The sequence below is a fragment of the Mya arenaria genome, chromosome 15, assembly GCF_026914265.1.
Source record: "Mya arenaria isolate MELC-2E11 chromosome 15, ASM2691426v1".
Lineage (NCBI taxonomy): Eukaryota > Metazoa > Mollusca > Bivalvia > Myida > Myidae > Mya > Mya arenaria.
Genome location: NC_069136.1, coordinates 19,967,661 through 19,992,119, shown reverse-complemented (window position 1 = coordinate 19,992,119; position 24,459 = coordinate 19,967,661). Strand labels below are relative to the sequence as shown.

Genomic DNA, 24,459 nt, shown 5'->3' with positions numbered 1-24,459 from the left:
TTTGTGGAGGATGCAACACACACACGCACGCACACGCACGCACGCACGCACCCACGCAAGCACGCACGCACGCACACACACACACACACACACACACACGCACACGCATACTGGTCTAACCAACATGGCGAGGTACCTTTTTCCATACCTACACACCGAGGTCTATGGTTATTTGAAGAGATTTTTGGATTTTCAATTACATACAACTGACAAGGGTCATGACCTTAATAATATAATAATTTTATTTCAACTGTATCTTGTTATTTAAGAAATACGTATTGTGTATACATACTGAGGTGCATACCCCAGTCGATATCACACCTCGTACAAATATATAAGGTACGAGCAATGTCAGGTGAGGTACTTACACACCTGACTTTGTATTATATCCGCGAGGTATAGTCACACCCGATCAGCTAGACACATACATTAAGAGGGTAATGCGTTCGCGATTTTCTTTAGGCTGTTGAGCCAGAATCAAAGGACAAAGCAACCCAAAAGAAGACGTCTGTCTGCCTGTGATTACTGACAATGTATACGAACTAAGTGTCAGTTTTCAACCTTTAAATGTAAACCTACTACATAAATCATTTTTTAATTGATTTTTTGTACAACAAATCAAGAAAAATAATGTTAAACGTAATTAAACATGTAGTTCATTTGCTTTCTGAGATTGCATTGGTATGCATACGACTATAAGGGTAAAAATTCATCAATAAGATAACGGGGTGGTATAATGGACTTTTGTCAGAAAGGCATATCCAATAGACAGACAACCAAACTCGTATGCATGTGTAGAAAGATAATTCTGAATATACCCGTTCAATTTTTTTAAACATATTTATATCAAATAACAGAAACTTATATGGGGTAGACAAAAACGGTATGTACAGAGTACTTTCATTTGGGCAATTGATCCCTACTAGTTAAGTCTATGGTCACCCTCTAAGATGACGACTTTAACCGCAAATCTACGTTCACCCTCTTAGATGATCTTAAGCGCAAGTCTAGTCACCCTCTTAGATGACCTTGAGCGCAAGTCTAGTCACCCTCTTAGATGACCTTAAGCGCAAGTCTAGTCACCCTCTTAGATGACATTAAGCGCAAGTCTAGTCACCCGCTTAGACCACCTTAACCGCAAATCCACGTTCGCCCTCTTAGATGACCTTAAACTTGAAACTTGAAACTTGAAACTTGTTTATTTGATTAAACGCCTATTTTTACATAAAATACTCAATAGCGTTGTACAATACAATGATAAAATATTTTAAATAATTTAAAGATATAATACTATCTAGACATCAAACATACTTAATTTGAAATAAACAAAAACAAAAATAATTAAGCTAAATACATCGTTAAAGCAAATAAAACACATGACATGAAGTAAGATAAATTAAAATATCTAAAAATAAAATGAATATAAAACATAAAATAAACAATCATCGCATGCTAATTTATCACAGTTAGTTTTCCACTGTTCATTGTTCAGTCACTGTTTTTAAAACAACATGTCAAATTTTCGAAAGTAATGTGTCTTCAAGTTCTTCTTAAACACTTCTAACGATTTCGATGTTCGTATATCAGATGGCAAATCGTTCCACAGGGCTGGGCCAATGGTACTAAAACTGCGATCAGAGAATGTTTTATGTTTGTTTGTTGGTACGACGTAACACCCCACACTGGATAGCGAAGAACGAAGATTGCGTGGTGGTTGCTTTACTGTCAACAGATCTACTAGGTATGCCGGTGCCTTTCCGACCGAGCAATTGTACATGATGGTTAAATTTTAAAGTTTATCCTAGCTTTCACTGGTAACCAGTGTAATTCAAACAAAGATTGTTTGGAGCTTTCATTTTTGCCTCGAGAAAGCACAAGTTTTGCACACATGTTTTGAATTCTTTGCATTTTCTGAATATCACAGGCAGCAATGCCATACAAGATGGAATTACAGTAGTCAATGTGTGACATTACCAGTGAAAGAACAAGAATCTCCGTTGCCTCTTTGGTCAAATAATTTCGAATGTTTTTAATTCTCATGTAGTTTAGCATGGCTGTTCGGCATTTTCGTTTTACATGCTCCTTAAAGTTTAAAGTTTCATCGAGAAAGGCACCTAAGTAACGTATACAGTGTACAGCTTCGATACTGTCACCAACAATATTGATGTTTTTTGTTTGACATTTTGCAAGTTGCTGCCTACTCCCGAACATGATGAACTCAGTTTTTGCTGTATTCATTTTTAGTTTATTTTCATTCATCCAATCATTGATTATTACAGCACACTGTTCAATGTCTTGAATAGCACTTTGTTCTGCAGAAGGTATGTTTGGCCGAAAACGTTTATTGGCAGTATGGTCGTCGGCGAAACCGTACACTGTGATGGTCGGGGGTATCACATCAAACAGGGTACCTGCATAAGTGAGATACAACCATGGGCCAAGACAGCTTCCTTGGGGCACACTACATTTTAGTTATCGATGTGTTGAATACGTCGAATTGACATTAACACTACAATTACGAGGGTGTAAGTACGAGTCAACCCATGCAATAGCCGTAGAGGAGAGGCCATATTGCTTGTTCAACACATCTACGAGAATACTATGGTCGACTGTGTCGAAAGCTGCGCTTAGATCTATGGCTATTAATGCTGTTACCTCTTGTAGCTCCAACCCACCCAGAATGTCATCAACTAGACGCAAGAGAGCAGACTCACATGAGTGATAACGTCTATAGGCACTTTGGTTTTTGGGGAGTAGATTATTTTCATCTACATGTTTATTTAATTTCAGAAGCACTGCCTTTTCAATCACTTAAGAAAGGAATGAAAGATTGCTGACCTGTCGGTAATTTGAGAATGTAAGTTCAAGGCCAATCTTTTTAATCAAAGGTCGAACAATGGCTTTTTTCCATTTACTAGGGAAGACACCTTGCATAAGGGATACATTGACCAATTTGGTAATGAATGGCAAAAGTTCACCTAAAAACTGTTTCAGAAGCTTAGTTGGTAGAATATCTAGTTCACATGATTTAGATTGCATGTTTCCTATGATTTGTTTAACTTTATTCTCTGTCAGTTCATCAAAATTGTCAAAAGATGGTATATCCTTCACTTGGGGTTCAAACTGATCAAATGTTTGTAGTGACTCTCGGATTTTGCTTATTTTGTCCATGAAAAAATCGGCGAATTTCTCAGCTGTGGTGTTGTCGTTTTCTCCATTCGGCATTGGGTTATCAGCACTTGTTCCAGTGATGTCAGCAACAAATTTATATAACTTTGAGTTTCCTTTGAGATCAAGTACTGTCTGACTAAGTGTCCTTCTTTTCTCCTCTTTCAGTTCGAAATGATACTTGTTTCTTGCTTGTTTAAACAACTGATAGTGCTCAGGGGTCTTATACTTCATCCATAATCGTTCACATTTACGAGATTTTCGTTTGAATTGCAGGATATCCTCGTTAAACCAAGGCTTTGGAGCACGACGTACACGAGTTATCTCTTTCACAGGTGCATGTGTATCTAAATTTTTCTGAACTTGATCTTCGAACTCTTCAACTATGCCATCTACATTGTTTTCCGTGAGAGATATTTCGTTCAGATCATTCGCAAACTTTGATTTGTCAATTGCTTTAAAATTTCGGAATGATACCGATTCACTTTTAATGTTTTCCCTTTTCACATAAGTAATGACTTTGATGACACAGTGATCAGAAATATAAGGGCCCTGTTCACATGACAGTACATTGATGCCATTCGTAACCTCAGATATGACAAGATCAAGTACATTTCCTTCAATTTGGGTAGGGAATGTGACATGTTGTTCTAGCCCAAGTGAATACAAAGAGTTATTGAAGTCTGTAGATGCACTGGTACCGTCATCCAGGTGTAGATTAAAATCTCCAAGAATCATCAGGTTCGAATATGAGGGCAGTATTTCTTCCAAGAATTGGAGGAATTCTGAGACAAACTGTAATTCAGTGCCCAAAGATGGTGGTCTATACAATCCCAGGATTGTCATTGAAATGTTTTTGAATATTATTTTCCAAAGGCCATGCTCGAAAGTTTTTCTAGGTATGGTCGGTACTCTGCTAACAGTAACCCCGTTCCTATGGACTAGAGCTACACCACCACCGATTCTGTTCTGGCGATTTACTGTATTAAGTTTGTAGCCGTTTTGATTTAAGTCAGAGGTGTCAACTTGATTGTGTTTTTCATCTGAAAACCAGGTTTCGGTTAAAATTGCGAAGTCAATTCTTTCCTCTCTTAAATATTGGCCTATAATGACATCTTTATGCACTGCGGAATGGCAATTTAAAGTTATACATGATATTTTTTCATTGTATTTATTAAGTGTATTCGTCTTCTTTGGATAGACAAGATTGTTAACCACAAGTCTAGTCACCCTCTTAGATGACCTTAACCGCAAGTCTAGTCACCCTCTTAGATGACCTTAACCGTAAGTCTACCTTCACCCTCTTAGATTATCTTAACAGTAAGTCTTCTGTAACCCTCTTTAATGACCTTTACCGTTAGTCAACGACCACTATCTTAAATAAACGTAACCCAAAGTCTACGGTTACCTTCTCCTTAGATAACCTTAACTGCAAGTCTACTGACAACTTCTTAGATAACCTTAACCGTAAGTCAACGGTCAATTACTACTTATATAACCTTAACCATAAGTCTACGGCCACCTTCTTCTTAGATAACCTTAACTGTAAGTCTACTGTCACCCTCTTAAAAACACCTTTACAGGAAGTCTACTTTTAACAACTTTGATAACTTATAAATAATTATACTTGAATACGGTCCCAAACCTTAATTCGACTGCCTAACGAAGTACACACACATTAAGTAAGATAATAGCCTAATGAGGTACACACATGAAGTAATACAAATGCCTAATGAGGTACACACATGAAGTAATATGATAGCCTAACGAGGTACACACACATAAAGTAATACATAGCCTACCGAGGTACACATACATGGAGTAATACGATAGCCTAACGAGGTACACACACATGAAGTGATACTATAGCTAACTGAGGTACACACACATGAAGTTATATGATAGCCTAACGAGGTACACACACATGGAGTAATACGATAGCCTAACGAGGTACACACACATGAAGTGATACTATAGCTAACTGAGGTACACACACATGAAGTTATATGATAGCCTAACGAGGTACACACACATGAAGTAATACGACAGCCTACCGAGGTACACACACATAAAGTAATACATAGCCTACCGAGGTACACACATATGAAGTAATACAATAGCCTAACGAGGTACACACACATGAAGTAATACAATAGCCTAACGAGGTACACACACATGAAGTAATACGATAGCCTACCGAGGTACACACACTTGAAGTAATACAAATGCCTAATGAGGTACACAAATGAAGTAATATGATAGCCTACCGAGGTACACACACATGGAGTAATACGATAGCCTAACGAGGTACACACACTTGAAGTAATACAAATGCCTAATGAGGTACACACATAAAGTAATACAATAGCCTAACGAGGTACACACACATGAAGTAATACAATAGCCTAACGAGGTACACACACATGAAGTAATACGATAGCCTACCGAGGTACACACACATAAAGTAATACAATAGCCTAACGAGATATACACACATATGAAGTAATACAAATGCCTACCGAGGTACACACACATGGAGTTATACGATAGCCTAACGAAGTACACACACTTGAAGTAATACAAATGCCTAATGAGGTCCACACATAAAGTATTACGATAGCCTAACGGGGTACACACACATGAAGTAATACGATAGCCTACCGGGGTACACACAAATAAAGTAATACATAGCCTACCGAGTTACACACACATGGAGTAATACGATAGCCTAACGAGGTACACACACATGACGTGATACTATAGCTAACTGAGGTACACACACATGAAGAAATACGATAGCCTACCGAGGTACGCACACATGAAGTAATACGACAGCCTACCGAGGTACACACACATAAAGTAATACATAGCCTACCGAGGTACACACATATGAAGTAATACAATAGCCTAACGAGGTACACACACATGAAGTAATACAATAGCCTAACGAGGTACACACATGTGAAGTAATACAAATGCCTACCGAGGTACACACACATGGAGTAATACGATAGCCTTACGAGGTACACACACTTGAAGTAATACAAATGCCTAATGAGGTACACACATGAAGTAATATGATAGCCTACCGAGGTACACACACATAAAGTAATACGATAGCCAAACGAGGTACACACACATGAAGTAATACGATAGCCTACCGAGGTACACACACATAAAGTAATACATAGCCTACCGAGTTACACACACATGGAGTAATACGATAGCCTAACGAGGTACACACACATTACGTGATACAATAGCTAACTGAGGTACACACACATGAAGAAATACGATAGCCTACCGAGGTACGCACACATGAAGTAATACGACAGCCTTCCGAGGTACACACACATACAGTAATACATAGACTACCGAGGTACACTCACATGAAGTAATACGATAGCCTAACGAGGTACACACACATAAAGTATTATGATAGCCTACCGAGGTACACACACATGCAGTAATACAGTAGCCTAACGAGGTACACACACATGAAGTGATACTATAGCCTACTGAGGTACACTCACATGTAATAATACGATAGCCTACCGAGGTATACACACAAGTAATACGATAGCCTACCGAGGTATACACACAACAAGTAATACGATAGCCTACTGGTGTAACACTTCAATATCAATACATGCGGTTAAAGCTGCAGTCACAGATTGACCGTTTTGACACCTTTATTTTTTGTCTTGGAATAAGCCAATTTTTGCGTAAATGTCTTGAAACTAGCGATATGAGATTGTCAGATTCATAAGTAGTTTTAAAATATTCATCTTGTCTAGTTTTCATAGTCCTAAGCACACTCACTTCTCACCAAGTTGACAAAGGTTTGATCCCAGCCTGTGAGTTTGGTTGGTGGTTAATTATCAGGAACGGTGGGTTTCCTTCGGGTACTCTTGGTTCCCTCAGGGGGGGGGGGGGGTGTTTACCAACAAAAATACTTAAGCAAAATATATATATATGAAGTTTAACGAACCTACCAACCCTAATTTGTTTGCGCATGGAATGGGAAACCATTGCCGTTAAAGGCAATATGCTCCAGTTAGTAACATTATTTTTTATCAATCGATTAAGACAAATACACAATTAAGACAAATACACAATTAAGACAAATACACATTGTTTCAATTTTTTTTTGAAATTTTCATTTTCTACACTTTCAGTTATTAATACAATGAGAAATACAAGTGAGACAGTAACAAGAAAACAACCATATTCAAATATGTTTATATTGTACACCAAAGTTTTGACACTATTTACACAATAAAATCCCAAAAAGTTTAAATCTCATCCAGAAATAATATGAGAAATACTGTCAAGCTAAAAAATCCACATATAGTACTAAATATATCTAGTAGATAAGTAAAAAACAATTAAGTGGTTCACAGCTGTTCTCAGTGTTGATTTGAATTATGTCCTATATAATTAAAGAATTTATCTTTCACCAAGTTTTTTATCTCGGGTGATTTAAGTTTAAAAATAGCTAGATTTCATAGTGACAAACATACTAACCAAGTTGTATGATGATCAGATAAACAACATCTGTCTAAGGACAGCACACTTCACTATACACCGATTTGTCTTAGAAATGAATGCATTACTGATGTAATATGTGCCCGCCAAAAGTCAGGATACAACTTTACCCAGAAAAATAAAGGGCCATAATTTGCATACAATGCAATATAATTATTTTACCTGATTAGTTCAGTTGGTGTTATGGTAAAAAAGCCTTGTATGATGTTTCAATGTCATAAATCAAGTGGTTATTGAGTTATGGACTTTAATATAGTTGCAAACAAAACTTTAATCAGATTTTCTATGAAAAAAGGGCCATAATTTTCATTAAATGCTTACTTGCTTGTTTCAGTTGGTATGATGGTTTGGAAGCCTGTATAAAGTTTCAATGCAATCCATTAAGCAGTTACTGTCAGAGGTGAAATGTAATTGGTACTTGCACGCAAAACCTAAACAAAAGTGTGACAAAACCTAAACAAAAGTGTGACGCAAACGCCAGGGTGAGTACTATAGCACTCCTTATACTTCGAATAGTCGAGCTAAAAATGTTGTGTTAAGTTTTTCTGTGATATTTTCTAGAACTTGACCTTTATATCAAGGAGAAGAACGGTCTGTTTAAGACCTATATATATTGGGTGAAAAAATGTGTCTCTGAAGTATTAATGAACAAATTGTTGACTTACAACAACAACAAGAGAATTATGTCTTTGTGTCTAGGTGAGCTGAAAATAAGTTATTCTCTTTATTCAGGCTCTGGTGCATACACATCTAAAACAAAGTGTTAAATAAAGCTTCAGAAGCAAAAATTCGGAAAAAATATACTAATGTGTTTTACTCACAAAGTAGTAAATCAAAGCCTGATATTGAGTGATTGCAATATATAAACATATAATTGAAAATTCAGAATCTCCAAGCCTACTATCATACCCTTGTCTAAACAATATCAAGCTTAATATTCAGCAACTTTTTATATAGAAACTAGGAAACACTTTATGCAAAGTCACTCTAAACTCACTATTTGTTATCAATAATGTAACTATTAGCAAATCTAAATGCGGCCCGACTGGGGTATCTTCTCACTTTAAATAAAATTAGTTTTTTAACTACAGCCACCAGAACTGTCAGTAGTGAACCGATGGAGATCAAGATTTCTGACTTCTTGCCAGACATAAAAAATATCTTTCAGTTTTTAAGACGTATAGTTTGAATTTTACTCAGTCTGATTGCCCTTCACTTAATATGGAAAGCTATGTGCAATGAAAGGTTAACAAGAGACTTCAATGAACGGGACAAATATACTGATGGCAGAGTTATCGTTTCTGTGCACTGCACTTCTCCTCAATGAGATATATCTGTATATCAAGTTTGACATGAGTACCTCAAAGACTTTACAAGTTATGCTGCGGACAAAAATTTAAGGTACGAAAATTAACAAATAACTCCAAAAATACTGCAACAAGTTATGGTTCTTATGCATTGCATCTTTCATAATCGAAATACGTATAAGTTGGAAGTGAATAGCTTAGAGTTTTCGAGTTATGCTCCAGACAAAAGTGGGATGGATTGACGGAAGGACAAAGCGGCAACTGTATGCTCTTCCTTTGGGGGAAATAACATGTCCAAACATGGAAAGTAACTAAATATCTATTTCAATTCAACCATTTGTCATCAATTATAAAACTATGAGTAAAATAAATGGGGCGAAACTGGGTGGCTCCCACATTTGTCTTGTACACAAATGCTGCCAAGTGAATATTAAACTTTAACATACACGAAATCATTTTAAATCCATTAGTATTAGTAGAATTTACAAAGGACTTACAATCTTCATGCTTTAAACTTGTGTTTTCCTGCAGTTGCTATTTATAGACTTATTCCAAAACTAATGCTTCATTTTTCTTTTCTCCATTGTAATCCAGTTATGGACTGTAATTTTGATCTTTTTCCACGGCAAAGTATCTAAAATTTGATATTTCTTTTTCATTTTCTCACATTCTTCCCTTTTTAGTTCTCACTGTAAGTGAACGTTCATCTTAAACCGACCCCTAAGAAGCTCACTTTTCTCTGCTGAAAGTCGCTGGATCTTTGTAGGACACACCAATTGTCTCTTTCCGTTGCCTGATAAAGAATAATAAATAAGTTAATGAGAAAATTATAATTATTTAACAAATATGAACAAATTGATACTTTTAAGTTAAAAAATGGAAATTGTGAAAAGTGAACATGAGCAATTATACATTTGTAGATTGTTGGCGTTTCCTGAACAAAATTTTGAGAGTCTGTAGGTATTGATTTTTCTTTTCTTTCAAATATAACCCTAAATACTTTTGTCTCATTTAGACGATAAAAATACTGGATCCAGAGTAACCAATAACCTATTTGCAACACTAAAGATCAGCAATTTGAGTTATCACTGGATGTGATAAATAACACCACAGCACCGCATTTTCAAATAGACAAAATCACTGGGAGTGATGTAAGCTCCCTGAATGCCCATGTTTATAGTGGAGGCAGCAATGAAATTTATGTTCCTGAATCATACTATATAGAATATAGAAATTAGGCAATTACTCAATGAGCTAGAGCATTGATTTACTATTTAGTCATTAAAAGCAGTACATTGGCAGATAATTACGATGTAAATTATGTAGACAACGTGTTGGCAGTAGTGGGCAAACACATAAGAGAAAAAAGAGAGCATTGAAGGCCCTGTGTCGTTCACCTGATCCAATAAAGATCATCAAGAATAATATTCTGATCAAGTTCCATGAACATATGGTCATAAATGTGGCCTCTAGAGTGTTAACATGCTTTTCCTATTATTTGACCTGGTGACCTAGTTTTTGACCGCAAATGACCCAGATTCGAACTGGGCCTAAAGCTAATGAATATAAACATTCTGACTACTTTTTATGAACATACAGTCATAAATGTTACCTCTAGAGTGCTAACAAGCTTTTCCTATGAGTTGACCGTTTGACCTAGTTTTTTAAGCACACATGACCCGGATTCAAACTTGACTTAGAGATTATTAATAAAAACATTCCGACTTACTTTCATGAAGATACAGTTATAAATGTGACCTCTAGAGTGCTAACAAGCTTTTCCTATGATCTGACCTGGTGACCTAGTTTTTGACCGCACATGACCCAGATTTAAACTTGACTTAAGGATTAATAATATAAACATTCTGAACAACATTCATGAAGATACAGTCATAATTGAGACCTCTAGAGTTTTAACAAGCTTTTACTTCAATTTGACCTGGTGATCTAGTTTTTAACCCCAGACGACCCAATATCGAATTCGTTCAAGATTTTATTGAGGGTAACATTTTGACCAAATTTCATTATTATGATGATTATTATGATTGTGCCCAAATTGTGACCTCTAGAGTGTTAACAGTCAAATTGTTGACGACGGACGACAGACGACTACGACGGACACAGGGCGATCACAATAGCTCACCTTGAGCACTTCATGCTCAGGTGAGCTAAATATGGGAGATGACAAACATACCTATGAGGCTTCATGTGTGTAAATGCAATATGAGCTACATTCTATCAAATACTTTCGGACGCACCGTGACAGACACAGCTCCTATGTTATGTAGCTCCGATCAGAGGGTTTATTGATAAATTAGTAATAGGAAGGCTTTCATGTACAGTAAACTGTTCCATATACCCGTGTTAGTACTTGCTTAAGCATGATTTACTTTGCTTGAAGTCGATGGCTAGATAGAGTCGTCATCATTTGGTTCTGCAAAATCATAGACATCGGCTTCATCTTCACTTTGGTCACCTTCGTCATCACTCAGCTCATCTATAGAAATATAGATAATGATGCATGTAAATGAACAAGATGAAGCAAAATTAAAACTGGGCATTAAATGTTAGCTTAATTCCTGTTTGAACATAAAATACTACCATATCCCTTCATCAGTCCAACCTGGGACTTTATGTAACATATTACAGGAGTAATGAATCATTGAGCGATTTTTAAAACTTCAAGAATAAAGTTAAATCCTTTGTCTAGAAAACACTGAACATTTTATTTTGTATTGGCCTATTATCTGTTTAGGAGTTTTAAATAAATATGTGATTTTTTATGAAAACTTTAGTAATTAAGGTATCCGACCCATAATGAAGTGATTTTTTATGCCTGCTGACCCTATGTGATATGTTATCATTAGAAAAAGTTTCATGAGTAGAAACATAATATGTATAATTAATGATGAATAAAATATTGCAAACATTCATTTTTGGCCTTTAAGTACTGCAAAAACGTCATTTTCTGCCAAATCGTTACTATGAGTAAGTGTATGACGTTTGAAGTTGATATCTTTAATGATTGTAAAGTTATTAATAAAAAACATAAAGAAAAAACATGCAAAAAGTGGCATACAGACAGACAGACGGACAAGGTGATTACTATAGAGCACTCGCAATTTTTTTGCGGGGCCCTAATAAACTGTCTTAAGTCAATTCGTAATTTTCGGTCAAATGATTACAATATCTGTATCACTAAGTCATTCAAAAAATACTAACCACTCGAGTCTATAGATTTTGGCACTGAATCGGGTTCCAAGTCAGTCATTCTGCTTTCAATACAGGTACCCTCATGTACATCTGGGTTGGCTAAGACCGCTGTAAACATAACATGGTTCAGGTACAATATATACTGCAGACAAACATACTGAGGTATGAAACACTCTTACAACACACATTAAAATATATCAGATACAATGTGAGGTAACATTTTATTAATATCTATAAAACACTTATTCATTTTGGTACAAAACTATACACCAAAATTATATCTCCAACTGACTGTAATTTTCAGTCAAATGATAGCAATATCTGTATCACTTAGTCATTCAAACAATACTAACCACTTGAGTCCATAGATTCTGGCACTGAATCGGGTTCCAAGTCAGGCAATTTGCTTCCCATACAGGTACCTTTATGTACATCTGGGTTAGCAAAGACCGCTGTAAACAACATGGTTCAGGTACAATATATACTACAGGTAGAGACACTCTTAAACACAATTAACTGAAATTAAATTTTGATAATTTTCTAATTTGTAACATTCATCTTGTCCTTACAGCCAAATCTAAAGTGGATACAAGTTTAATGAAGTAATGGTATTTTGCTTACTTTTGCCAAAAAATTAACAAATGAATAACATTGTCCTGAAATCAGTGTTGTTTTCACTAGTTTGTCTTAGAATAGCTCAGCTTTAATACATTTTTCAAGACCGAACACAAATTCAAATTCATGTGTCGTAATAATTCTTAATATATTATCGAAATAAATAACTAGATGCTAACAGGTGACATGTCTAGCCAGTCGAAAGAGTCTTTGACACAGACATAATGCTCTTCCATGCATTTTCACCAAGACCTTGACCAACGAGGTACAGACCTGGGATCTTATGCGCGACAGGCCACCTCATCAAGGTAAACATTCATGGCAAGTTCATGAAAATCTTTTAATGAAGTCAAGATACAGCCTGCAGTGATTTTTTAAAAATATTTTACTTATGACTCCAAGGACCCGTTGGACTCAAATTTGCGAGTCCCAAAATTGAAAGTGTGGGTCCCAATTTTTGAGATATATCTTTAGATAATTTGCGGCAAAAAAAATTAAAAATTCTTTATTCAACCATGAGCTTTTAGATACAGTTGAATTTTAAATTCCCTGGAAATCTTAACTAAATGAACAATTACAAACAACACCAAATTCAAAGACAGTAAAATTAAGAAACTGTAAAAAGATTCAACCATGTTTACAATTTATTTATGTACCATGACATACCGAACAATGAACAAGTAATGGAATAAATTAAAGTCATTTTAATGGAAACAACTTAGGACAGGTACAAATATCCTGAACAAACGTTTTGGTGAATTTGAGTCATTGATCACCACAGTGCCTGTCGAAAATTCACTATCTTTTAGGTTACATACTACTTAATATCGTAACGACTGTCACAATCAAACTATTTTATTTAGTTAAGCGTAGCATCATTATCCAATCGACGTTACAAAGTTAAACACAAGGTGCGTATGATAAATTCCAAATTAAGAAATCTGAAAAAAAGCAAAATGGATTGGACTGTCTTAGGGCAATTTTGATGCGTCCCCTAAACGCACATATATTGAAACATTGCGTCCACGCTGATATTTGTGCGTCCAGGACGCAGGATGCAGAGGTAAAAAAATCACCGAATCCGGACAAGATACACACATGTACATTCCTACCAACAGTACTAATTACAACTTTTGACCTCTATAGGTGGCCTTGACCTTTGACGTACAGACCTTTGGTCTTGTTCGGGGCAAACACCTAATCATTGTAAACATTCATGGCATGTTTCATGGAAGTCCTTTAATGAATGGGCAAAATACGGCCCGGACAAGGTACATTCCTACCAACAGTACTTATTTCAACTTTTGACCCTTAAGCATGACTTTGACCTTATAGGTACGGACCTGGGTCTTGTGCTCGACACGCCACCTCATCATGGTGAACATTCATAGCAAGTTTAACGAAAATCCTTTAATGCATAGTACATATACAGCCAGGACAATGTGCATTCCTATCAACAGTACTCATAACTTTTGACTTCTATGGTTGTCCATTAACTTTGAAGTACAGAACTGGGTTTTGTGCCTCATCATAGTGAACCTTCAAGGCATGTTGTGCTCTTGTGACAGCTATGTTGAGCTAACCGCAAACGGACTCGACAAAAATGACATAGTCTTGTAGACTAGGGATGAGACAATACGTAATCGTGCGATACGATACGTATCGATACAACTACATGCTTATACGATATTTTCTGATATGAAAGAGCTACTAAAACTCAATTACTAAACAACACCATTAAGATCAGAAATGAACAATTTTTAAAGCCAGTTTTTTTTCCAAAATATGTAGAGAACTATATAATTATAATTAAAATAATGATACTAAAGACTTGAAATTTTCCATTGAAAATTCTATCCTTGATTTAATGATTTAAGAGAAGTTTTCCCCCATAGTCTTATGCCTAAAATGCTTAAAGGGGCTTGTCGGACACTCTGTGTTGGCAGAAATCAGCATGTCCCACCCATTAATACTGTTGTTCTATTTAACATTAAAGTAATAGTACGATGCATAGTTCCACCTTGACTGCATTAATAAACATGCTAAGACTACTTTATTAATGTGTGTAATCGTGACAGTAAATATCAAAATATCGTCGTGCAATGCTGATGATTGTATTGAACGTCTGAAATAACAATGCATGCTATTGGTTACTTATATATAAAGAATCAAATTAGAAGACGGAGTTTTACAATTGACAAACGAATGGTACAAACTTACACCACATACTGGAACAGTAAAAACTTTTCCGTCAAGATGTTAGACCAACTTGTATCGATACGCCGGTCTTGTGTATCAATATGTATCGACAACCGCATATAGCAATACCAGTAAGTTAGTATCTCTCTAAAGCACAGCTTCCATTTTTTAATTCTTGCTTTTACCTACTGCTTGTACGTGGATGCGTGCTTCTTATCAAGAATTGGAATTGCATTACAACTGATGCCATTGAATTATCTTGTTTTAAAAAAACATGCAAAATTTCATCAAAATGAGTATGCATTCCTATTTTGCCAAATTGCTTAATGCTTTTAATGCGTAACTAAGAAGTTGTTTAAATGGGATATCAATTTTATATAATCTCGTGAATACTGAAAGTTCACATTTTCATTGATGGCTCGTAAACATATAACTTTTAAGTGCTCACTTTATGAAATAAAGCTTTAATTTTATTGAAACAAACAATTATTATCTTCTACTGACACTCAGTTGAAAGGCATAGTTATTGTGAAAACAGCCTGCAAAAATCAATTCAATTTCTGTAAAACAAACATATTGTAACAAGAACAAAAACAAGAACAACTGCAACATTTAAACATACTAGGTTCTGGGTACAGAACTGGCTTTTTGTCATTCTTCTAGAAAAAAAGTAAAAAAAAGTTGTGTTTTATGTCTATACCTTCATATTTATTTAGTACTACAATTATATACTTTTAGTAGGGTAAGCAGTGTTGGCAGTTGTCAATTATGACATGTGCTTCTTCTTCCCCTCTTAACATTTAGAATGGATTTACTACTACAAAAGCTTATACACAAAAATAGCAAACAGTTGCCAAATCATGTTTTGATATCCTGAGATCCATGAATAAAAAGAATATCTTGATAGTAGGCAAAATGATTGTACCATATCATTTATACTAGTTTTTGCCACAAGTGTTCAATCTGACAGGTTAAAGCACAAAAAGGTTGCCTGCGGACTATAAAGTGATATTTAAGGTTCTAATAACTTAATCATAGTGAGTATAGAACACAATATACACTTACAATAACATTGTCCACAAGACACAATGCCCCAACATCATATGTTTGATTTAAGAAAGCAAGGCCTAATATTTCTGAGCAAATCCCAGGTCAAACAGTGTTGATAATATGAGTAACACACATTCAACAAAGCTCCTAGGAGCAAATGCTAATGCTCCTCTCCTTTTTAAGACAAAATGAGTATAACTCAGTATAAATGACAAAATGACAGAGTCATTCATATGTTTGTCGTCTCTGTGAACATATCAGTCTTTGCCTTAAATATTTTTCAGCACTTGTCCTTTCAGGCAAGTAATAGAAGAAAACCACTTGCCTAAAGAAATAGTTTTACTTGCCCAAAATAATCCAAAAAAAATTAAAACAAACAAAAACACAAACAAGAGAAGTATTTAATTAATAAGCGTTCAAGTGTCGGGCAGACGCTTAGGCGCTTATAAAATGAATACTATAAATGCTGAGCACTTGGAATGGTGTGACGTCCCCAATTCATGCGTAAATATGCGAAAGCCAATATTTAGAATGTTCATTTAGGATGTGTGAATTCTTGCTGAAGAAATTATGAAAACAGGGATTTTAATTTCGGAAAAATGCACTTGCCCGTTCTGGCAACCACCGGGGAATCTTAACTTGTCCGAAACAGTATCAACTTGTTCCGGGCTTTGGGCAACCCAGTTACGACGAAGACTGACATATGTTTTAAGCTTCATTACACTATCTAGAACAGTTTTTGAGTAATGGCCATAAGTATTTTTATGAAAAGAAATAAGTTAAAAAACTAATTGTTAATGCAAGTGTTATGTCCCATGCTATGCATGTGCATATTGTCTATCTACCATGTTCAACCACTGCCATTTGTCAACACTTTTACAATTTACGCCTACTTTTCCCCAGTATTCCTGTTTATCTCCGTAGTCAAATCTGAGCTCTGATCCTTTTGTGATGTCTTTAATAGTATACACAGCTATAACATCTTTTCCTTTCATTTCTTCAAGTCTTACTTTGCAATTTGTTTTTTTGTGCTCATCATTTATGATTCGTCCAACACAGTGTGCATAAGTACCATCCACACTGGAAAGTAAAATTAATTAGCAGTTTTCAAAACAATTTCATGAATTAAATTCATTTGAAAGAAAACTAATATTCCTTGTTCTAAGCTATGCATTTCCCCATTCAGTTAAAGCCTGAACCCTTTCCCAAAATGAACAAGAGCAGTTGTTGTACAGTTTGCTCAACTATACGCTGCTTAGCTTTAGAATGAATGCATTAATGGTGTAATATGTGCCTGTCAAAAACACTCAAGGAAGAAGTGAAGAAAAAACTTTAACCAAAATTTATAATTCGAAAACTGAAGAGCTATAATTTGCATTTAATGCAAGGTAGTATTATCTTACTTGATAAGTTCAGTTGGTGAAATGGTTGAGATATGAAATTTCATCTAGTTGCACGTAAACCTTTAACCAGATTTTCTTAGTAAAAAAATAAAGGGCAATAATTTGCATTAAATACAAGATAAGGTGTGACGCTGACATCAAAGCCGATGCCAGGTTGAGTACTATAGCTCTCCTTATTTTTCGAATAGTCGAGCTAAACATGAATTCACATGTTAATTAAACAAAACCTAGCAAAAGAACTTCAGTGAACAGTATATATATAGTACTTTTTGGAAGCTGTTCGCTGAAGAAAACGCATAAAACCAACCAGAATTTGTGACATTTTTATGTCACATTGTTATTTCAGTTGTAAACATTGTACACACCAAGAAAAATATTAGCAGGTAAATTAAGCAAAATGTAGTTCACAAACACCTTTTCAAAGCCAAAAAAGCTAAAGACATCGATGTCTACCTTTGTAAAAAAATCCAATACTACACTTTCCTTATTTAAAGTTGTTTTCAATTTAAGCATGTGATGACAAGATTTTCGAAAAATACTCCTGTGACCTACATTTGACCTCATAAATGTAAACATGACAAATGGGTTTATTTGCTGTACTTTTTAATTATTTTTGTGCTTTAAAAGTAATTCTTAGCTAAATACGTTGAGTTTCAACTAAAAGAACAATGTATTTCCGATGCTACATTAAGAATCGAATGTAATGTGATTGCGGAGTCTCGTGCTAGAAATGTCATTGAAATTCAAGGAAATGTTAACAAATTGGTAATCTATTCAAAATAATAGTCTGATTAAGTATATGTTATTATTTATTAATAGAAAAATAATTAAATAACACTTGAGTTATGTATTAAATGTGTTGAAATTTCGTTTTTTAGGCATATAAATTTGATTGGGTTATAGTTCTCAGTTGACACAATTTTACTTTTGTATGAAGGTTACACCATAACTTTCGGTCCTTTTTGTATTCCATTAATTCAAAAGAAAGTGAAATAATTCTACTTACATTTAAGAGGTTCTAAATGAGGTACCCAAAAGGGGTCAAATTTCTGTCCGAGTGGTATAGTTCAATGCAACTGGTATAGTTCTCAGACGTTTCAATGCAAGTCGAATTAAATTTGATTAAAACTAGCCTTAACTGGTTGACATTGCAGGTACCTGTGAATGTGTTTTCGAGCATCTGATTGATTATCATCAAATTCTCAATAAAATATAATTTTCAAAAATGAGACAAATTTCGCAAATGCCTGACAACTGTGGATGTCTGTGAACTACCCTGATCCTGATAGTAAAATATATAAATTTAAGTTTGGAAGCCAGACCAATACAACACCAAACGTATTAAGCTAAAGAAGATAATTTAGAAAGTGTTAAGACTATGCACCAGTCAATTGTAACCACGCCCCCCCCCCCAGGTCCGGGGGCATACCGGGGATAGCCGGGGTAATGGGCCGTGTTTTTACCTTTCAGGTGGCCCCGCAGTGCTGGGTGAATACGGTGGTTTTGTCTTCGCTGTAAATATAGCGGGGAATGGGCCTTACCTAGGGTCCCTGGGTTGCGGGGGCATTTGGCAGGGATTTTACCATTTTTTTCGTTTTCGCAGGGCTGGGGTTTTAGCCGGGGTTGGCTGGACCGAAAGTCAAAGACCCGCTATTCCCCGGACCTGGGGGGGGGAGGGGGGCCGTGGTTACAATTGACTGGTGAACTAGAGTCACCCAATTTATTTCATAGAAATGAATCATAATTTATGTTTAATAATATCATTATAAAGTCATATATTTACATCTTTTAAAAGATTTGTTTCATTACAGCTTTTCGTATTTAGACTTTAGAAACCATTGGAATCAAGAAAAAAGGTTATGAATGAGGATTTACAGAAACCATAACTAATAACTCTCATTTTCATTGATTGTTTGTGCTATTAAACAATTTATTATTGTATTACTGTTTGTATTTCTAAGATAAAGGTGTTCAAAGTGTGTCCAAAATTTTACTCATCCGAATAGGGACGAATTTTGGTGTTTACTTATTTAGCTAGTTATACAAGAGATTTCTCATAAGAAATATTAAAGACAAATTATCTAGTACTTTTTCAGATTATTATTATTAAGAATGTAGTCTTTATGTTTGTTCCTTAGCGTGAGGTTATGTTTCCAAGAAATGTCCTACCTCGGAATGTACTCCGTGTCCGCCATCATAGCAAAAAATAAATGTAAATAAATGCAGCTTCCGGTGATTTCACGCGCATTACGTCATTGCCATATTCAATTTCTGATATGGAAATCTAGTGTGTGGTGGAAACACACAAAACACACACAAGTATGGGAACGATTTAACGAGGTTTTCACCATTTTTGTACAGATTGTTAGCTATGGTTTTTGCAAACGTTTGGTGAGGTATACGTACCGAGGTAATAGAAAAAGTACATCGCTATTTTTCGCTACCTCGGTATGTGGGTGTGTACTTTTATGAAATACCTCACTCTGTTGGGTATACCAACGGACACACGCACACACGCACACACACACACACACACATTTCTTTATGTGTTTTAATAATATAATTACATACTTCTGAACAGTAGCAATTATCCTCCTAGGTGCCTCTACCAGAGTGTATTAAGAGAAAGTTGTAGAAATAGACTTTAGTTTAGAATGGGTAAGATTCTTTGAAAATGACGTCATTGCTGTCAACTTTTCCCAATGTTTGCGTGGTTTATTTTGATTGTAAATATGTGCAAATGAAACAAAAATGTTTGATGCGAGGGTATATCTATACACAGTAAGGGCGAGACCTGCAAGCAGTTGTTGGTCTAGACCCAAAGTCGTGACTTGTGTAAGATTATGGAATTATATGCACACAATAACAAGGTAAATACCGTCCTCAAAATGCGGCTTGTTGTCACTGTTTTTGTTTCAATGTTCCGTGGATAGGTTTCATGCATAAATTGGGTCACAAATAAGATATTGATTTTTTCTTACCTCTAAGTTCATGACTATCATGGATATCGATGTTATACCATTTGTTTTCTATTTAGGCAGAGTCCATGTGTCTGTAAAATCGTCGAAATAAGGTGGTAATCGAGTTTTTTTATGTCTGGTCCGTCATCTTTGTTTTGGATAGGTCAGTTAAGCATACTCCCAGAGGTCGGTTAATTTTTGTTCAAAAGTTAGCCGAATCACGCGCTGGTTAGGATAACTTAATTTTTATACAATCGGTTTTCGGATAACTCGACCAAACCAGGGAGATAACCAAAAGATAACAGCTGGTTAGGACTTATCCACGTTTTTACAATTGGCTGCAGGTGTTCATGTGTGTTTTTCGTTTAAACAAACTAATTTGATATGCTTGTGTAATAATTGAAAGTAACGTTTTTTGTTATTGAATAAGATACATAAAAACTACTCATGATTTATTCAGCATAGTATTTCTGCTCGACGTTAGGAGTAAGCACCTTTAGCTGAATATAACATTCATATAATAATTAATAAGGATTGCTTGAAAATAACAGGAACAAGAAGAATATATACAAATACACAGGATAAAAGGCATTTTTTATCCAAACCGTGAAAGCGCATCGCCAATCCCTAAAAGATCCATACAAATGCTTATGGCTTATTTCTATATTTGAGAAGGTCCTTGACTTTAATTATTTAATATTTGTCCGTTTTCAGCAACTGAATACACGGCTATAATCTTGTTATCAGTAATTAGTATTTCCCATAAATCCATTATTTAGTAAGTAGTTAAAGGTTTATCACTCAAAAATTATGTGTGTTATACATGTGCATGTATTGATTTTTTTTAAAAGAGTTTCACTTTCAGTTTAATAGTTATTTTGCTCTGTTCTGTTCCGTTCTGTTCTGTACAGGTTTAATTGGATCATAATCGCGTCAGTATTGCTTATACACACTTTTAGGTTTGTTGTCCGGTTAGCGCACTCGCTTCTCACCAAGGCGACCCGGGTTCGATTCCCGGCCATTGGCGCATGTGAGTTTGGTTTATGGTCACCAAGCCAAACAAGTGGGTTTTCAAAGGGTACTCCGGTTTCCTCCACAACACAAGACCACATTCTCGTGCAACATCGTGCCAACGAGAGTGACATTGTATAAGCTATCATATCTGTCTTCACAATCGTTGTAAAATATATAATGTTTAAACTTAAAGTAAAAATCTATTAAAAGATAAAAATGGAAAACCATCACAGTTATTATTCAATTACAGTTATCATATAGTCCGAGTAAAATGAATTCCACAAATCATTTTCAAAAACGTACTTGACATGACACAACTACTTCTAGTCAAACTGATAGAAATACAAAACACATGCTTTTGTTCACTTTTGTAATATTCAAGCTGCACATTGTTTTTAGGAAATCGAAACTAATGGAATACATACAATACTACGACGAGTTAGTTTAACTACAACACTAAAAATCCGACCATAGACACATAAGACGACGGATCTAGATAGCGCACATAATTAGGATTAAACTTGGTGTTAAAATTTCCATATAATTTTATTTATACTTTCTTATATAGTTTCGCTCTTCCAGTTAAAATTGTATTTAAACAAGTTTGGAATTAAATCACTGAAACAAGCTTGAACTCTAAGGTAATGGGGCAAAGCAAGAACAAAAGAACATGTCGTCATGTTGTAGTAGTTTTTTTGAAAATCTGGTACATAACTAGTTTAAGAAATCATTTCCTTATTTTTGCATAAGAGTAAAAATTATAGTAATTTTGGTACAAAGATTATTACAGAAATAGAGGGGTTTTTTTTCAAACCTTAAAGATAAAAATATACGAAAAAAAAATCGAGGATTTCCTGATTAAATAAATAGTTCGCTTTGATATATTGCTACAAATATCTTTTTGTAAAAAAAGTTCTAACAGGAGGATGTATTGTTCTTCATTTCACCACTGCCAGGCCGATCCTTACGCACGATATATTCCTATGATATACCGTCCAGACCTATCGAGAAAGAATAGGCTATAGTGGCGATATACAAATGCATGACATTATATTTAAAGTTTTAAATTTATTTTAACCTAGCGTTGCCGGTTCAGGTTTTGCAACATCATTACAATACATGTTGTGGTATTACTTAAGTGATTCCTTTCGAGTACTGAACATACTTCAGTGATAATTTTATTGAGAGTGTCCATTAACAGCAAAAATAGATGAAATAAACTCTACAAGCCCTGGCACAAGCATGTGTGATATTATATTTCCCAAGAGTCACTGTGGTATGTATAACTATCCCTGAGTACTTATAGACAAAAATAATGGAGTAAAAGAACGGAATAGCAATTTACATATCCTACAAATATACTTTAGGGACTCACTCATGTTTTGTAAAATGTACTTTTGTATCACGAAATTAAGTGTGGCAAAGCATTAGGAGTGTTAGAATAAATATATAAAAATCTGGAACCCTCAAGATTGTTGCTATTTGCTCAAATATCGCCTTTGAAGAGTACAATTTTCATCAGCGTTAATAACGGCTACGAGCGATTCATTTTTGCGTGATTGGTTGATTGAGATCATCACGTTACGTTTTCAATGTATTGTCAAAAGGTCAAAATATGGATCGTTATTGTACTGGTGGCTTAGTAGATAAGGCGTCCGTTTTATTTTTTTCCTTGCCTAAACCAAACTACTTTTTTTCTTCAATTTTGATACCATACAGTAAATGAATGATAATATGAGTGTTTTCAGAGGATAACCCGGAAAACATGGTCAAAAAACCTGGGGGACGCGATTCCCTTTAAACCAGGCTGTCGTTTAAAGCAAAAATGTACTTCAAGAATTGCTATTCCATACTTAAATTGCCATTTTACTAGACAAACAATTTCATTATATTGGTCAAAGTTGTATTTATTTAAACATAACATTTCGTAGGACTTGTTTTAATAATGAATTTTTTTTAATAGTATATCATATTTCCAGTGTCCAATATATACACTGTATTGTGAAGTATATATTCCATTTGCTTGAATTAGTTATATAAACAATACTCATATGTTATTGTTGCATGAACATTTCAAATTCTATGCAAATAAGGCAAGGGTGTCATTTAAAGATCAACATCAATACAAAATAATAATGAAGTTGTGCTCGAACGTCATTTCTATCTTCTTAATTGAAGCCCTCGTTTCTTATTCTTATTTTGAGACTCAAATGTGTGCTTTCAGGCCTGAGACAAGAAAACCAGAAGTGTCCTCACGACTATTATTTGTACATGAGACATGAATTGTGGGGTAACAACAAAGCAATATCGTGTTTCCCTTGTGGTGTGTTTGCCACATATAAGCTTACTTTGTCAGCTAAACTCTAAAGGTAGGTATTCGCAATAAGTGAATAAAGCACAACAAGCGTTAATTTGCTTACTTTTTGCCTAATTTTTAACTGCATTTTATTATATCAAATGGTATCATATGAACATATGCAATGGCAATGTTCTCCGTAAATGTCAAAACATTATTATACATAGCTTTCAGTAAACCAAAATTTTAAGCTCAAAAATTACAAAAGGTTATTATAGAAATATTCATAAAGTTGCATGCAGACATTTTTACATTCATTACAATTCATTAGTCTCAATATACTATCAATGCTGAAAATCTAACTTTTGAAATCTCATACATATTTTTAGAATAGTGTCATTTACGTTTAAGCTTAAACTCATTCTCACTACTTTTGCGGGTTTCAACAATTTTTACGTCGGCGATGTGGAACTGACGATGTTACAAGCTTTTTACGTAATTTACATGTTTAGGATCAACCTTTTCAGCTTGGCTACCATGTCCATGATTCCACAAAATATAACTTCATAGTATTGAAGTAACTCAATCGTAATTTAAAACCAGCTACACTAATGATAAGTTTATTAGTTTGGTGGAGATAAGGGGGGCCTGCCTAAACCGATAGGCTGTCTTATGGGGTACCCCCC

The 24,459-nt window shown here is 35.0% G+C and overlaps 1 protein-coding gene across 1 annotated transcript; it reads right to left on the bottom strand.

Annotated features, from left to right (window-relative positions):
• Nucleotides 1-2,811: 2,811 nt before the first annotated feature.
• LOC128219177 (uncharacterized) lies at nt 2,812-4,014 on the bottom strand. The gene has a single exon (XM_052926991.1). The coding sequence runs from the start codon at nt 4,012-4,014 to the stop codon at nt 2,812-2,814; it is 1,203 nt and encodes a 400-aa protein (XP_052782951.1).
• Nucleotides 4,015-24,459: the final 20,445 nt, after the last annotated feature.

What these genes read in the sequence shown, in the direction of transcription:
- LOC128219177 (XM_052926991.1), bottom strand. Translation starts at nt 4,014, where the DNA reads ATGACAATCCTGGGATTGTATAGACCACCATCTTTGGGCACTGAATTA.